Source organism: Triplophysa dalaica, chromosome 15, assembly GCF_015846415.1.
Source record: "Triplophysa dalaica isolate WHDGS20190420 chromosome 15, ASM1584641v1, whole genome shotgun sequence".
Lineage (NCBI taxonomy): Eukaryota > Metazoa > Chordata > Actinopteri > Cypriniformes > Nemacheilidae > Triplophysa > Triplophysa dalaica.
This window is the reverse complement of record NC_079556.1, coordinates 21,459,058-21,477,804: the sequence shown is the minus strand read 5'-3', so window position 1 is coordinate 21,477,804 and position 18,747 is coordinate 21,459,058. Positions and strand designations below refer to the sequence as shown.

At 38.4% G+C, this 18,747-nt stretch overlaps 1 protein-coding gene across 2 annotated transcripts in view; it reads right to left on the bottom strand.

The window, feature by feature from the left end:
• Window positions 1-8,248, bottom strand: part of bmf1 (BCL2 modifying factor 1) — a 30,417-nt gene extending 22,169 nt beyond the window's left edge. For both annotated transcript variants that reach the window (XM_056768117.1, XM_056768118.1), the window contains exons 1-3: window positions 8,124-8,248; window positions 4,922-5,115; window positions 3,685-3,863 (exon numbers count right to left, since the gene is read on the bottom strand). In XM_056768117.1, coding sequence (XP_056624095.1) covers window positions 3,685-3,863; window positions 4,922-5,099 — 357 coding nt within the window. In that variant the 5' untranslated portion in view covers window positions 5,100-5,115; window positions 8,124-8,248. The remainder of the gene's footprint in view (window positions 1-3,684; window positions 3,864-4,921; window positions 5,116-8,123) is intronic.
• Between the last annotated feature and the right edge of the window lie 10,499 nt (window positions 8,249-18,747).

The following is an 18,747-nucleotide window of genomic DNA, read 5'->3' as shown; positions in this document are numbered from 1 at the left end:
TAAAACAAAGCTCTCTGTGAATATCCATAGGCTAAGAATGCATTTGGTTAACATTCATCAGAACAAACTGATGATTTGTTGTTTTTCTGCGGTCATTCTGTAAAAGCGACAGGAAAAGTGTCAGATCTCTTGAGGATTTGTATGGGCATTGTTTCAGCGGCTGCGATGTTTCTGTGAGGGTTTGTGTGAACCTCGAACGAGAGCTTTCACAGGAAATCACTCCATCAAAACACATCCCCATTTCTCTGGAGCGACCAAAACACGGCCCTTCTGGTAAACATACAGATATCTGCACACATCTCGTGAGCTGTAATGATACAGATGTGTTTGATCTTCACTTAATAAAAAAGAAAGAAAGGAAGATTTAACACACTTGTAAAACAGTGTCGCGTCTAAAACACCTGACAATGCAAAGACAAACAATATGAAAATGAAACATTTCTTTATCTCACATGATTGTTAACAGAGGCGGTCAGGGAAGCTCTGGATTTTTACTTTAGGATTACTGACAATCTGGAGGTTGTAAGTAACGTGTCATTGTGTTACATGCATACGTGTCCGACTCGCTAATGCCTTCGCGAAGCGTGCATTGGTATTTATTTTAATACATTAGCGTTTACAATATGAAAAGTTCTGGTACTCCAGATGGCCAGTCCACCATCAAACATGAGAAGAAAAATCACAGATGAGATCTCTACAGTATCTCAGTTGTTTCTCAGACACATCATTGAGATTAAATGGAGACCAAAACTTTTGCTTTAATCTCATCGTCGTCTCAGATATTTCTCATCAGAAAATGTTACAAGGTTTCAAAAGAGATGTCGACAATGTGTCAAACTGAGCTCAGATTCGCATCATCTGCAATCAAAAGATATTATTGAAGATCTCAATGTGAACTCAAACATTTCTCATCACATTTACTCAAATCCAGATGGTTTCGCCTCTTCAATCTACATTCATTTGTACCTCCAGACTCTTTATGGTTTTTTCAACAAATCTTTTGATTTCCCGTGAGCCATTTTTGTGGCTAATTAAAGAAAAAATATTTTGTGATTTCTAAGGTTACTTACTTTGGTTTATGGAGCGTTCAACAACATGTTTGTGTACATAAAAGGTATAAAACGCTTTAATAATAATAGGCAGTTCTAGGCCTATTCTAATAATAGGCAGTTATTGTTACCTCACTTCTTGACCGACTCTCAAATGATTCGTTCGGCCATTGATCTGTCTAAGCCCCTCATTTCTGTCAGCCTACTCTGATCTGATTGGTCGGATGGTCTAGTCTTCTGTGATTGGTCTACCGCGTGCAGTGTCGCAAATGGAACGTAGGCGGGCATTAGAGGGAGTGATGCAAATCCGACCGGAACTGAACGACAGACGAGTCAACTCTTGTAACTTTGTCGCTCTTATTCTTTCGGCTTTATAACTCGGCAGACGGCTCACATTCACACACAGGAACATTAGACATGTCATTTTAAAGATACTGTAATATTTACTCTTTAAATTAAATACAAATGAGAATCTACTGAGCAATGTAAGAGCAACATCTGAGCAAAAACACTGTCCTCTGGAAACGGTCAAATGAGAAAAGCAAGAAACATCCACAGGAATCAAACATTCTTATAGTCGCTCTGTGGTCATCAGAGAGTTTTACAAGTCTGTCTGTGTGTCTGTCAGTCAGGCCCTCGGGGCACTGGCGGAGGCGTCTGGAGCGAGCTGTAATTCATCTGTCAGCAGCACAGGTCCCGTCGCAGTCACACACGCCGCAGGGAGAGAGTGTGAATCGACTGCTGATGAAAACAACTCCACTCATTCAGTCTCAACTTCATCTGATAAAATGCACACCTTCACGACACTGTGTGACTATAGCCATACCAAAACCTAGCAAGGTGCCTACCTAGACAGCATTATCAGGTAACGCACGTTACCATATCTGCCGATGCTGAACTCATGTGAATAAATCAAGGAAATATCAAGGTAGCAGAGTGAAGAGGAACATGCAAACAAAAGACCGAAAGAGAAAAACAGAGTGGAAAGAGAGATGTCAATAGCCTGTGGTGTTTTATCCTGTCCCGATACTCAAGACAATATTGAACAATCAATAAAAAAAATGCGACAGAACAGACTGAAACTCAGCTCATCAAATCACTCATCATTTACAAAGACAGATTGCCCTATCTGCTTTAAACCACGACCTTTGGTTTAATCATTTATAAATATTGTCTCAGCCGCAGACGTGGTCACGCTCACGGACCGTTCTGGAAACACGTTCGATGTCGTCTGATATAAGAAGTTAGCTTTCGTGTTTACAATGGTTGCTATAAGAATTCATCACGATCGATCACGAAACGCTTAAAAGTGTGCGAGGTTCACGGCATAAACTCATAATCATTTTGTTGCTGATAACTTTTGACACGTTTGTGAAGGTACACCGGTCTGTTACTGCGGCGAGATTGACTAAATATTCCAGAGTATTCCAGAGAGCCATGTAATAATTTGTCAGTTATTAACCAATCAAGAAATATGTATATGTGAATTAAATTACTTAAAGTGGCTCTGAATTTCATCGTCTTATGATACATCACAATATCATTTTGTCTAGTGTAATTTACATGCGTGACCACTTTAAACACATCTGGTTTGAATCGATCTCATCTGACACACTTAATAGCATCAGAACCTAATTTCCCATAATGCACCGGTGCTGTAGAGAGCACTGGGATGTCCACTGTGGGGAAAATGTTGACCCCCTTCCACTTCCACTTCACAAGCCTCTTGTCTGTCTCCTGCGGCCTCTTCTAACGGCGGGTATGAGTCTCCATGACCCCCGCTGATGCCCGGGACTCCCGCACCAGAGGGTTTATCTACTTCTGCCTTTCAACTGATATCGTTTCATTTAGTTAAAAATGGAAATGAAATAAAAATGCTAATCCCTACGAGTTAACTTCTTGGAGCTGTAAAAGCACAAAAATATATATACAGCATATATAGTATATAACACAGGCATTACACACAGTGGTACTGTAGATACACAAAGGAGGAAAGAAGTACAGTAAACAGGAAGACAGAGAGAGAGAGAAAAGGGAGAGAGATTGTACGAGTCGACTCGTGTCGAGTGGGCAGAACAAGAGGTCACACAACTACACTACATTCAGGAAACAGTCCGGCCAAAACAAACACGGGACACAGAAAATGCTTTTGTGTAAACGTGTGCTGATACTAGACATACAACACAATGTGTATGAAAACCATGAGCCAGACTTTACACATCAACCCACCCCCAAACACACGACTCAACACTATTTACTGTAGTCTACTTTGACCTTGTTTAGTTTCTCTCATGGTTTTCAGAATGAGGGCAGCACAATGTGATGCAAAATATTGTACTCAGACGTCAGTAAAGACCTGTGACATAGAGCAGCACGATTCTGGATAAATTGAGAACCACAATTCTTTTGTTTCAAAGAAAGGTCGCGATTCTCTCACGATTCTGAATGACGACTAGAAGTAATACATCATTTACTAGAGGTTCTGACATTTTTTTTTTTTTTAAATAAACGTTTATTTAGGTTAGGTAATATTTAGGATCTTTTGACCACTTATTGTGCTGCTCTACTGTGACCCTTCAGAAGCTCGTCATTTCAGGACCTCGAGATGTGAACATGAGGACTTTACTTGACCTACCATCATATGTTCCTGATAGAACTGGTCTCCGATCAGCTGGAGCTTCTGACCGATGAGAGTCTCGATGCTCTGCGGGGGCCGCGGTGCGGGCGGATCCATCGGCTGCAGGTTTTCCCGTAACGCGATGTCTAAAGGCGGCGAGCGGGCGGGTGGACCGAGCAACAGCAGGCCTGCATTACCTGTTCAGACACACACATGAACTCAACACACTAACAAACACACACTTGTTGTCTGAATAACTTCATCAACACAACTTGTAGGTGAATAACTACAATATAATCAACACTGATGATCCGTGTAGTGTTTATTTTTTTTTTTATCTGTTACAGAAAAGAAGATACTTTGAGAAATGTCTCAGTGGATTTGTCTTCATACAATTGATGTCAGTGGAGTTTAATGTGGCCAGGTTATCATCGTTCTTCAAAATATCATGTTTCGTGTTCTGCAGAAGACAGAAAGTTATATTAAACTTAAACTTATAATCAAAAGAGCAAACATCTTTTACTAACCAATCACCATCAAGTACCAAAAAGCTGTGTAATACAGATCCGCTTCTTAATCAAATGATAACTAGTAAAAAATGTATCACCCAGCTAGCTGTTCAGTTCTGCTAACCAGATAAACTCATGTCTTTCCCAGACATCACAGTTTTTTCTACGATCAGGTTATAAGAAACGGTCATAAAAGATAAAAATAAAATGTGAGAGAGCAGCTTTCTGCGGTCTCACTGCTGTGCGAGATGATGAGTCAATAAACCGTGTCGGTGATTTTCACAGAAATTCAACAGGAAGTTGCTCTTTTTGATGCCGAGGGACTACATTGAGACAGAGATGAGAACAAAGAGCTCCCTTCTGTGTTTGTGTGTGAATGGTAACGCCGATCATACAGGTGGAAAATTTTGTTTTGTTTTCACTGGGATAAAGTCAGGAACAGAAATGACAGATGATGAGATAATGATGATGGACTCGTGCTCAGTGCCTGTTGAGCAACCAGTGAGACAACACAAAAGAAACATTATCTATTTCTTATCTGTGAATTGTTTCACAGTCTTCTCATCGTGAGATACAAGCATATTAGTAATATTCCTGCACCAGACGTGATTCGGAACAGAACCCGGCAGAATCTGTTTTTCGTTCCAAAGTGTGACTTCCAACAGGTAATAAAAGCTGCTTAGCTGAGAAATATACAAGCAACACAGAGACAGATGCGTCTACCAGTCTTTCCGTCCGTGGCGTACCGTAAAGAAGGCTTCTGCGCTCCTCATGCATCCGACAGGGAAGCATGCCGTTGGGCGGTGCGGGGGGACGCCCCACTGTCTGAGGACCCCTCTCTGTCTGTTTTATCTTTATAAGTCGGTGGGAAGAAGGCCAGCGCTGTAGAGCCTTCCCGAAGACATCATCTTCATCTTCATCCATTAGCCGAGCTTCTCACCTGAACACAGGAGAGGAGGAGATGTTTAATATACGAATGGCATAGTTCAGTTCACCCAAGAAGTTCAATAAGAAGTTCTTTTATCATTTATTCATCCTCGCCTCATTTTTAAACATGTATGAGTTTCTTTTTTTCTGCAGAACACACAAGAAGACATTTTGAAGAACCAAACAACATTAAACCTCATTGACTCCTATCGTATGTCTGTGAACACAAAACCACAGAGACATTTATAAATATCATCTTTTGTGTTACACAGAAAGGTTTCGAAGCACATGAGGCCGAACTATCCCTTTCAATACAGTTCATATATGTTGGATGATCACTTGATGTCTGAAGTAAAATGTGGGTCCTGTGGCAAAACCAGTTGAGAACCGCAGCTGTGAATATCAGTACAGTCCATACCGGTCCACCACTAAACCAGAAAACCTTCACTTAATGTCACACACGTCTCAGCTTGATAACCGGTTGGTTAATGGAAGGATAATGACTCTACAGATTAGCGTGTCTTGCGGCCAATGGCCATACTGATTCAGACGTACAGGCGTGATGAAACTACACACTCAGGCTGTGGTAAGACGGATGGTTTACTATATTTAACCTGCCTGAGGTTTGGCGGGCAGAGACTGTCTCGCCTACACTTTCCATGTTCTGTGGCATTTCTTTGGCTTTGTGAATAGCGACTCTCTGAAGTCTGACAGACAGTAGATACATTGAGCCTACGCTCACTTTAAGGGGATTTTTTTATATAAACAATCACCCATCACGGTGTTATTTTAAAGACTGTCTTATGTTTACCCCAATGGTCATTAAACAAACATTGTCAGACACGTAAGGGTTTTTGCTCTGCAACATTATTAATGACATTCAAACCTCTATTTGTGTCTGTGGCCAAATATAATCTATGATTATATATTATACTATTACATTATATACATATTTACATATTACATTATCTATTACATAAAATATATTAAAGTTAATCATGTAACAGACAAAAATGTAGCTAGACAATATATAATAAACTGTACTGATATTAGAAAGCAATGCAAAAAAAATATGTTTCGAAAACCAACTTTTTATTAGTTTTTGTGTAAGCATGACATGACTTTGCATCTCTTCATGAGATTCACAGAGTCAGTGCTAATAACTGATCTACATGAACACTTCCTCCTTCACCGTCTGTCACAGTCAATTTCAAAACCTTAAGTTTCCAATAAGCGCTTTATATCAGTCATGAGTAATATCCAGAGTTTTCAGCGACTGGGTCGAGTGTGGGTCATATATCATAAATGGAAATTGTTGGACTCTCAGACGTGCGTGTGAACGGTTGTTTATCTTCAGACACGCAAACTACCCCATCTGATCTGCTCAAGGAGCGTAAAAATGACGCTGCAAAACACCAGAGCAACACGCAGCTTCCCCTACTGCTGCACACACACACAATTGAAAACAATACCGCATTCATAAATCAACACAAGAGAGGAATCTGTGGATAATAATTTACAGGAGCAAAATAAAACATCTTTAATAAACACTGTTCAGATTGTTACAAACAATCAAACCACAAGAGACTCTGTCATCTTACCATTAAACCACAGTTTCACATCACCTGCCACCAACAACACGAGTCTGAAACGGAAAATCAGCAACACACACTAACAACTCAGTATCGCATATAAAGACGCAAACCTGGTGACATCATCTGCCCAAAAATAAAGCGTCTTTCATCTTGTTATCATCTCACGTCAAATCTGTGTGAGTTTCCTTCGTCAGCAGAACACAAAAGAAGATATTTTGAACAATGTCCATGACCAAATAACGCTGAAACCCATTGCCTTTCTAGAAAGCACCATTTCTGGATTTGATAAGATTAACTAGTGTTAAAGACATTACTTCTACTTTATGAACACAAAACCACCGAAACATTTCTCAAAATCTGTTCCACTAAAGAGAACTAACTATTTTTAACTATCACTTAAAATTGTGAATATGTCCACTTTCCCCTTTTTCTTGACGCTGTATTACAGTGAAATGATGTTGTACAGCATAACCTAAAGTTGTCTAGACGTTGAAGTAGTGCCGCTATTTGTAGCAGTGAGTGACACACACACAACATTACACATCACTGGCACACTTTCAAGCAGACTCCCGGTCAGTGTTTACTACAGCATACCGTTTCAGTTACAGCATGACATCTTGATAAAAAGAGTCCAACTGGAACACAACAGTTCAATAAACCAGTAAAACCAGAGTTTATATGTCTGATTCTCCACTTGACATCTAAACTGTCCAACCAGAGAACAATAACAACATCCCTACCCAAATGCAATTACAGTAGTTATACACCACCTTATCATAACAAATCGCACAACAATGATAACACACTGAGAGTGACATAATAAAGGTGTTTGATAAAATCGCATTGGTTTACAGCACTTTAGGCTGCTATTAATGTCTTATGTCTAACACTGGGGCTGTGAAACATCTTCTACTGAGCCGACTATCTAGAAAGCAACATGTCTTGATTTTATAAGATGAACTAGTGTTAAAGAAAGACATCAAACTAGAAAACAGCACTTGCAGGAGATCACAGAATGGAAAAGTCAGCAGTGAAAGCGGAGTGTGCTGCCTACACACACACAAACACACACACAAACACACGCACACACACACACACACACACAAACACACACACACACAAGAGATGACTCGCTGTCTCGCTAAGGTTTAAAACGCTGCCTATTTGCCACCGGCTTTTACAACAACAACAAAGACACTTTCTTTATAAATGACGACTAGTTCATATAAATGTCACACTAGTACAAGAAGAAATCACCTCAATAAATACTACACAAAGACCGAAACTAACGCAAATAACACACGACTTTATCTAATATCCACACACATTCTTCACTCGCAAACAATACCGCAGTATTGGCAAGACACGGACGGATTTCTTGTTCCCTCAGTAGTAGACACTAGTAAGATGGGTAAACATGTCATACCTGTGTGCTCGTGTGTCGTCCAGGTGAGTAAACTCGTGAAAAGAATCGATGGAACTTCGTACGTTCACAACTTCAGCTCAAGTCATTCTGCCGCCAGAGAGACTCTCGCGCCAGAGAGAGTCCCAGCTGCGCAGCCCCTCCTACTGACGTCACACGTCGTGCGTAAACACAAGCACACGCGCGCTTCATTTCTTAAAGCGCCAGAAGCGGCATTTTATTTTGCATGTTTGCAACACAATCAAAGGCATTACAATATATGCGATCTCAAAGCAAATTAAGATCAATTTACAACTAATAATTGTATTGTTAGTATACTTTATGTAAATAACAACAATACAAAACAACTGCGGGGGTTTATAGATTGCACAAACCTTTTTGTATAAATATACATTGCAAGGAAAACCCCTCTAATATCACTTTCATGCTTATCCATATATGCAAGATAATATCATGTATAGGTTTGAGAACTGTTTATTATGTTCAAGGTCTTAGTCTACTTTACAGCTCAATGCTTTATTTCAATACAATAAAAAATAAATGTATTACAACTGAACCATTATGGTAAGTAAAAATTAGGCAACATGTAAAAAAGTCAGTTGTGATTTAGGTATGCAGTATTAAGGAGAGAACGTATATTTGTATATTGCACAATGTACACAAGATGTTGTTTTTGTCAAAAGGCGTTGTCGTTGTAAAACTGTGATGTCGTCCTCGCTGTCCTGATGGTCCTTTCTTTTTGCATGGCTATTGTGAAGACTATTTTCACAAATGGCCGTAAATATTGTGTTTACATCATACACGGAGGATAGACCGGCTTCTATGGCAATCAAGTGATTGCTGGCATTGTGTTAACGTGGTTGACATTGCTCAGGAAATATGTTGAACATGCTCCTTTAAGACCCGTCAGTCATGTGATCTCTGGCCAATGACAGCATTTGTTTTGGTCCGTCCTCCTTGTGTTGTTTTCTGACACGTGGATGGGAAATTCCCACAGCTGTAGTGTTTGTGGTTCCACCGATGTGCGCTTATCGTGTGATTTTACACCAACACAGTCTGCAGCTGAAGTTTTTTGGGCAATTTATGCAGACATTCAAATGAAACATAAGTTCAAATGACTTGAATCTCTGATCTGTCCAAACACAGCTGATTCGGTGGCGTGTCTCATGTCTGCCTCTGGTATGAGCTCTCATGGGGCCGTGGGGGTAGATGCTGATTGTCATGACCTCTCTCCACCCCAGGGGGTCTTGACCGATCAATAAACACTTGGACAGCTGAGTCACAGAATCACCCTGCATTCCTTCACAGGGGGCAGGTCGCTGCCAAATAATCCCGTCCTGCCCCGGCACTGTTACTATGATAAACTGTAGTAAATAACAGTGTGAATACCTACCACACCCTGTTCTTAAAATGAATACTGTATGTTAGGACTCTACAGCATTTGCAAGAAAGACACATTGAGAGAAAGAATGTGTATCCTTTACCAAGCTTTACTTTATTTGAATATCACCTTATTGTTTGTTGTTATTGTGTGTATATACTTGATTTATGTACAATGCTTTGGCTAAACTGTAACTAAACACAATCATGCCAATAAAGTACCTTGAAATCGGAAGAGACGGAAACAGTTATTGTGCGCTGGTACTATTCTAAACTCCTTTTTAATAAATTAATGTTTTTTTTGCCTAATTTTAGGTTGGTTTTCACACCTCTGTGAATAAATGTGTAATGTATTGAGATGGATTTGGTTTTTGGTTTATTTATACATACTCCACGATTCCCTCTGTGTTAAAATGCTGTTTTGTTTCCTTTACACATATTTTCTTTCCTCCAACAGTAAATGACACATCTGCTACCCTCTCCTCAAAATACAGTCATGTTATCTTGTTCCTCTTGTTAATAACCCCCTCTCCTCAAAAAAGAGATGTAGGTTCACCTCAAAAGTTCACATGGAGTTTGCTGGAGTCCTGCCAAAACATTGGCCAATGATCAGGTTCATTCCTGGGACACAGATATATATCACTGTCCAGTGCCAGCTCAAACACACACACACTCGCACACACACACACACACACACACAAACACACGCACACACACACACACACACAAACACACGCACACACACACACGTAGTAGAGTTTGTTCTTTTCACAAATAATACATTCATAAACATCAGATCAGATCAGATCAACAGCAGCTACAAACACAAACAGACTAGCAAATATATTGTAAACAATCAATCTTTTTTTACGTGCAGTTTGACTGTTTACATAAAAGTTTTACTTTAAACAATTTATATGTGCTTGTCAAACTTTTCAAACTCACACGGACTTCAGTACACAAGATATACTGTAAACATAGAATATAGCCTAACATAATTTACAGTATATTATAAAAGGTATAGGTTACCCAAAAATAAAGATTCGGTCATCATTTACTCACCTTCGAGTTGAATGTGTAAATCTGTATAATTGTCTTTGTTCTGATGAACATAGATAAAGATATTTGGAAGAATGTGTGTAACCAAACAGTTCATGAACCCCATTCCCTACCATAGTATAAATATTTTTTTGATCTGTTGAACAGATATTTTGAAGAATGTAGGAAAGGAAACAGTTCTGGGGCACTTTTGACTATCATTGTCCTTTTTCCTACTATGGTAGTCCACAGGGTCCAAGAACTGTTTGGTTAAACGCATTCTTCCAAATATCTTATCAACCGACAAAGACATTTATACAGGTTTAGAACAACTAGAGAGTGTTTAATTCATGACATGATATTTATTTTGGGGCGAATTATCCCTTGACTGTCATAATAGAATCATGCAACATTTTGTACAGAATAAACCCTTATATTCATTATTATTTAGCAAAATAAAATGAAAATGGAAACCAATTCCTGTTATTTGTAGACGTAGAAAATGATACATGACTAAATATATTGATGGTTGAACCTATTTAGTAACATGAAATATCGTGTTAAAGCATAGACACATTTTTTCTTGTAAGGTATACAAGTTTTAATTCTATTTTATCTGTTAATTAAGAAATACTTTTAAATATAGTCAGTACAGTCACCTCATGCACTCGTGTTTTGGAACCTCCGTTCTACTGTAAAAGGTCTGAGGGGTGACCCTTGTACAATGTGTCATCAGTATGTTTGTCTCTATATTTTGATGCTGGGACTATGTTGAATTATTCATTAGGTCTACACTGAACTCGCTCTGTCTCTATGGTAACAGCAGTGGGCCAGGAGGCAAAATAACCTGGTTTCATGTGTGCTCTGCTCTGATGGCAACAGCAGCATCATTGGTGCAGCGTGCAGGGCAGCAGGTGGGGCATAAAACACCCTTCTCCTGTAGATCACACAGTCTGATGAGAGTACTTCATTTACCATTGCGTCAGAAACCACAACTGAGGAAAGAGAATGCACGCTCACACACACACACACACACGCTCACACATACACACTCACACACACACACACACACACACGCTCACACATACACACTCACACACACACATACACACACACACACACACAGTGCTCGCGCACACACATCACATGTTCCACTTCCTCTTTAGCCCTAAAGAATCTTGTGCACTGCCTACACTTCTTTCTCAAGATGCATCATACTTGTAACCTTTCTGCGACCGTAAAACAAACAGTTACACTTGCATTAGCAGTAGTATGCATGCATGCATGCAGCCTATTAATACAAATATATAACTATAAAATATAGGCCTTATTTTAAAAGTGTCCTTTTAAAAATAAAAATCTCCCTCTTTCTCATCTCATTCTTCCTCTTCCAATTTTCAATTTAAAAGTACTTTCAAGATTAAAACTCTTTATTGTCATCTATGAAATTCTTATTTTGTCTGTTCCTCTCAAAAAATATGCAGGAAAACAACAAATTACAAACAATAAAGATGGTTTCGACATCTTTGCAAAATCATTATAAAAAATAATAATGTGCAGTATTTAGCTTGTATTGAAGAAAAACAGTACAATAATAAGAAAACATATTATTAACTTATTAAATAAATACTCAGTATCATGTTATATTAAATGAGGGAATGTGTAAAAGATAAAAAAAGAATAATGGTCAAATGAACTTTCTCTCGTACACATAAAAACACACACAAATACATCATACAATACAGTTGGGTATTTTAATAATTTGAGATATATTGTATCAATGACTGTATATCACATTCACATCATTACCCATTGTGAATATTTTGAATCCAGAAAGGACATTTTAATTCACGTTATATATCCTGGTTGCCATAGAGACGATCATACGGGAGGTGTATAACGCACGCAGAGCTTTCATACAGACAGATCAGTCCAGGACACACACGAGTCTGTCACTCATCTCAGGTAAAGCTGTCATGAATAATGAAGCGGGCAGGCGGGCAGGAGGGGTTATGTGGGTCTGACCCCTGACACCCTCACACAGACAGATAGCGGGAGTCTCTCTCTCTCTCTCTCTCTCTTATTAAAGCAATGACACTCGATCTGCACAAGTATCTGATGCGCCAGACAGAAGAGCAGCTACTGTCTGGAAAACACACAGAGCGTTTCACGCGCTGAGATTACGCCCAGACGAGCGACACAAAGTTCTTCTGATGACACATTTCTGAGAAATTGTTTGTTTTGAAGCAAAGCAGTTGAACCAAACGATCATATTCTGAATACATAAGTGACACGAAGATATGTTTTGGTCTGAATCTCTTTAAAGTAAAATTCCCCCTTGTGTTGTTGTAAAAGCATGCTATTATTTTTTCTCATCAAAGATCAGAGATCTGTTTTTTCAGAACAGCACAATGACCCTCATCTAAAGTCACTGTCATCGGTTACTGATATGTGATTTTCAATATGATGTAAAAAATAGATTTTTTTGGTCACCTTGATTGAACAATTCACAATTCTTATTATATACTGTTACTTTAGATATACGATTTTAAAAAGCAACTTTGAAATGAAGATAAACATTTATTCAATTACGTAACTCCGCTCAGTTTGGCTTTTGCACCTTTTGTTGCCAGTGAAGGAAGTGTTAAGGGATAAACCTGAATTAAACAAAAAAGATTTAAAATACTGAAAAATTTAAATTGACTATAAAAAATATGCCAGAAAAAAATATTATACTAATATAATTGTACATTACTTTACGCGAGTTCAAATCACAGATATAAAGCTGCAAAGTACTGAAAAAGATACAAAGTTATAACAGATCATATTTAAAATACATTGTTATCGCTAACCATCCATCAATCTATCATCTGTATCAAATGAAGGAATATTTTTTGTTGATGGGGGATTATTCGTCCTCTATGTCTAGTGATGCATCTACTGAAAATATTTGATTGACTATCTCCTGAATTGTTTGAAAAGTAAATCCTGTGAAGTTTATTTATGGTTTAATTGTGCGTGAAGGGTTGAAAACGAGTGAGGATGGAGGGACGGTTCTCCTCCACGTGCCCCTGAGAGTGTGTCTCTCAACAGCTGCTCATTATTCCTCCTGCAGTCCATGGGATCTGGTGTCGGGCTTTAGTCCAGATACTAAACATGTATCAGCCACCATCAATTTTTAATCTGACACATTATTGGCCAACACTGTTGGAAGGAGACTCCAAACATAAGATAACAACAACGCACACACAAACAAAAATGTGAAATGACAATCTTTTATGAAGAAGATCTAATAGCACAAATAAAACTTTTCCATGGAAGACATTTCATCTTAAACTTAATTATTATTATTATTTTTCGCTTGAAATATTAATCATGTTAAATTATGCCTTAAACATTTACCTTCAAAATTAGTTTTTATTTCAATTTGTAGCACAAAATGTTGAATTTAGATCTTTGTCTCTTCTGTGTTTTTGTGGAATGTTGTCCTTCTTTTGTTCTCTGGAATTTGTGAGACTTTTTTCTCAGATTGGTGTGAAATGTGAGGTGTGAACGAAGATGTTTAGACAGACTGACACATTACATTTTTTTGGAAGACTAATGGAAGATTCAGCTGTTAGAGATCATTCAATGTGTGTATACAGATAATCTTTGAATTATGTTGCTTATTTGATACAATTTAAAGGAAGTGATGAGTGTTTTATTTCATAGGAAGTGTTAAAAAATTGCTCGCATCACATAAGAGATAGCTTTAAACGTTAACGTAAAAGTGTCGCTAGCAAGTCTATTTAGCAGAATCAACTCTAAAATCTAATTGTAAAATGAAAATCTTTAAAATCTATTTATATGTATGAAAAGAAAAACGGAAATGCTTCTGGACCAGTAGCCTACTGTTTGTTTCATGCTGGTCTATAAGGAAAAGTATAAACTGCTTAGCTTATTTTGAAGAGTTAAAGTAACAAAAACATGTTTTCATGCCTTTTTTATCATGTAACTGTAAAAAAAAATGTTGTTTTGTTTGTTCAACTCAAAAATAAATAAATAAGTGACATGTTACCTTAAAATTTTTATTAATTCAATGTAAAAATATAAGTTAACTCATCGTGTTTAGTCAACTTAACGAGAAATCCATTGAGTTAACTTGTATTTCTTAGTTGAATTAACTAAAACATTTTAACGTGACATAATTGTTTAGTTGAACCAAGTGGTTGCCTTAAAATTTTAAGTAAATTCAACTTACAGTAAAAAACATTAGTACACTCAACGTGTTTAGTCAACTTAACGAGAAATTCATTGAGTGAACTAAAATTTTCAAGTTGAATTAACTCAAAACTTTAATGCAACCAGGTATATTTAAAAAAAATCTTTTGAAAACAGTCATGCGTATGTTTGTAAATGAGCTCATCCAGGAGTCATTCTACAATTTGTATTTACAGTCGTGGGAATAATTATCCACCCTTCTTTGTTTCTGCAGACGCGGCCGGCCCTCCGCCAGCTGTAACTTCATCCCGCCTCGCCTCCTGAAATATGCAGGAGCTATTAAACAAGAAAGCTCTCTAATATCTCCTGTCTACCTGTGAGTCAACAAGTTAACCCGTCCCAGGTGTGTTTGCCTGGCATCTCTGCTCTGTGTGTGTGTGTAATGAGGGGAATGTGCAGATAATCACACACTGATGGAATTTAATGAGTCATTGTGTGAAGGACATTTACTCCAGCTCTCCAAATATTCTTGGCTTGGGAAAGTCCCAGTGATGCTATGGATAGGTCTGCCCATCCCTTTTTTGTCCTGTATTTTACCAGGATAAGAAACTCACTGAGATTCAAAACGTCTTTTACAGGAGTGTCCTGGCCAAGATCGGCAGTTTAAAGTGTCACTTGTCAGCATTTAGGAATTATTTCATCCAACACTCAACTGTCTGTTATCCTTTACTGACATCCAAACCGTGTGACCTTTTTATTTCAATGAAACACAAATGGAGGCGAGCTGACGTTTGTGGTTATTTCTCTGGCGTTGTGATCGTGTAAACACATGCGAGAGCATTGTCTCCTTTTGTTGTTCACAGAAATAAATCATTCCGGTTTGTCATGAGACAAATGAATGATGTCAGCTTGAATTTTTTTGGAAGAGTAAATATTTGTATTAAAGCTACTATTTTTAGCCACAATGAAGTCATTTTACTTTTGCATGAAATCTCTGAGTCGCACAAAGGACAGAAACAACCTGGATTTGAGCTCATACATGTGAGACGTCATTATATTTACATGGTGTCATTTAGGTAAAAGTCAAACGTGCAGCAGTAACGTGAAAAAAGATGCTTCATGATGACGAACCGTTTTTGGGTGTCTTCTGAATGGTTCCTTAAAGAATCGGAAAAATCTTTCTATTCTTTAGCTCATAAAAAAGCAAGAAAATAAAAGTTTCTTATAGACGCTTCAACAAATGTTCTGTGGCCCACACTTAACTTCTCCGCAACGAATCAATAACTGCTGAATAGCTTTAATTTTATTTCATATAATTAATATACAACAAAATTTTAAATTGTTATGAATATACAAGAAATATCAATAAATTGTTATATTATAACCAAACACAGACCAGAAGTTAACTTTGGGCCAGGTGTGTGCGTCTGTTGAAACCGTCTCTAGAACCAAAACATTTTCTTCTAAGGCCCAATTCACATTTTACAACTAAAACCGCACAGAAAACGAGAGCCACGAAGCTTTCTCTCTTCAAATGACCAGCGGTGTCCGCGCGGAACTCTGAAAAGTTGAACCATTTGCGCGTCAGTCACTTGTCTACATTTAAAATCAGTGCTGTAGTCAAGTCCACCTTTGTCACGTCCAAGACAATTCCAAGACCAGGACTAGTCGAAACCGAGTCAAGACAGAGTCTAAAGAGGTTCGAGTCAAAGTCCAAAGAGGTTTGATTCCAAATCAAGACTGAGTCCAAATGAGACAGTCCAGACAGAGACAGAAAAAAGAACCCTCTTTAAAACTCAAGACCACATACTTTATTTGTAATGATCAAAAAGTGGATCAAATAAGGTCATTTTAAGGTTTAGAAATTTCACCACAGTCACATAAAGCCGAAGTGCAATTGCAGCTTTTCAGTCTTTTCATTGTAGTGTAAAAATCACATTCTGGGCTTCCAGTGGAAAATGTTTCCATTCCTAACTTGTTGACTTGTCAGAGAGAACTGCATTGAATCAACATCACTTTTGCCATCGCAACTAATGTTGAAAGTATGTAGAAGTTTCAACAAACATCATTATTATGATCAGTAATTTCTTTAGTTGGGTTCTTGATTCTTATGTTTTAATGTTTGCTTTTTATTGTCTCTTATAACAGTGTGCTAAAATACAGCTGTTGAGGCAAAATATCACAGTAACAGTTTATTTTGGCACAGTATCTATGCTTTGTGAACCAGAACACTGAAATCAGTCATTCAGTATCATTTCGTTTAGAATTATTTATTATCTTTTTTACATCTTGACACATATCACAAAAAGTAACCTACCCCAGAAGGAAAGAGAATTAACTTAATGAAAGCCAAGAGTCCAACTAAAGCTAACATAAATGCTTCATCCATGGTTCTGTTTGGAAGGAGAAAATATCATCAGACTAACATTTGGCGAATCCAATGACCGAGTCCGAGACAAGTCCGACTGCAGATACCAACAGGTCCTAGACAAGTCCTAGACCACAGAAAAACGTCTTGAGTCCGGACTCAAGTACAACAGGACTGTTTAAAATAAGGAATATGGGCGCGGAAAAGGCGCAAAATTTGAATCGGGCCTAACGCCTGGGCCACACATACTCCATGTGCAGTGCGTTTGCGGCCCGTATTTTTTTACGTGCCCATGTTAACGGATTAGATCATTCACACTGCGCGCGTATGCAGTGCGGTACGTCCGTTGCAGATGCGTTGCATTGCATCATTGCAGCGATCGTTTACGCAGCGAGTCTATTTTTGCTGTACAGCACGGACGTGATAGCACACGTGTCATGCTAAAAATGAACAGGAATTGACACAGAAATGCATTACTTTCACCAAAAATGTATATAAATTAAGTTTACTAAATTTTTTCCTTATGTTATTTGTTTAACTAAGCAATAAAAACAAAACAAGAGTTGTAAACTTTTGCAGTGGTTCAGAGAGTGAAGCGAACCCAAAGTCTGAACATTGTTCTTCTTAGCAACAGATAAATGCGATTGCCTTTCTTTTATTAACAACTCCCACTAAACAAAAGAAAGAATCACAATGATATTGTTTCATAAACCTTTTATTATTTGAATAATCTTCCAAACATTGGGAAGTTACTTAACCATTGTTGACTGAATTTCACCAAAGACGTCGACCCAAACGCGATGTAGTATGTGTGGAAACACAATGGTGCATGATGGATCTGTACTGCATACGTGTCGCTCTACGCACCGCAGACGTACTGCACACGGATTATGTGTGGCCCAGGCGTTAGTCACCGCTGAGAAGCACCTTTTATAGCACCTTTCCTGAACCCTGTTGGAAATCCAGCATATGTTGGTTAGGTAGGTTTTTAAGTATGGTAGCTGGTAGCTGGTTTGTGCTGGTCCTCAGCTGGTCATGTGCTGGTTTAAGCTGGTCATGTGCTGGTTTAAGCTGGTCCTAAACCAGTTCGAGACAGCTTAAACAAGCAAATGACAAGCTTAAACCAGCACAAACCAGATACCATGCTTCAAAACTAACCGGCGTATGCTGTTTTTTTTTCAACAGGGAAGACTGTTAACATGTGCACACCGTATGGATGCTATTTAAGGATGAAATGTGTGCAAAGTTATACATGAGGACCGCTGAGATAAACCATTGACACAGCTAACCCCACTGTGAAAAAGACTTGAGTCGATCGATCAGAACGTGTTATCGCATCTGGTCTGTCTGAATATCTGGTCTCAACCCAAAGTCAGCTGAGGTTGAAGTGTAAACAACACATTTAAGTGTCATCTGAGCCGTGGTGGGAACAGGTAATCAGAGACTGACCTCAGAACAGCCCATCTCTCATTTCAGCCCAGAAATACCATCAGAAGCAGACAGACCGAGAGAGAAAGTCACTCGCTCTGCCAGCCGCACACGTGCACACACAAACACACACTCATCGAGAGATCAGATCGAGTGTGTGTGTTACAGCGCCTCTATCAAAGCAACATAAAGCAGGTCTATCTGTGCGGATAA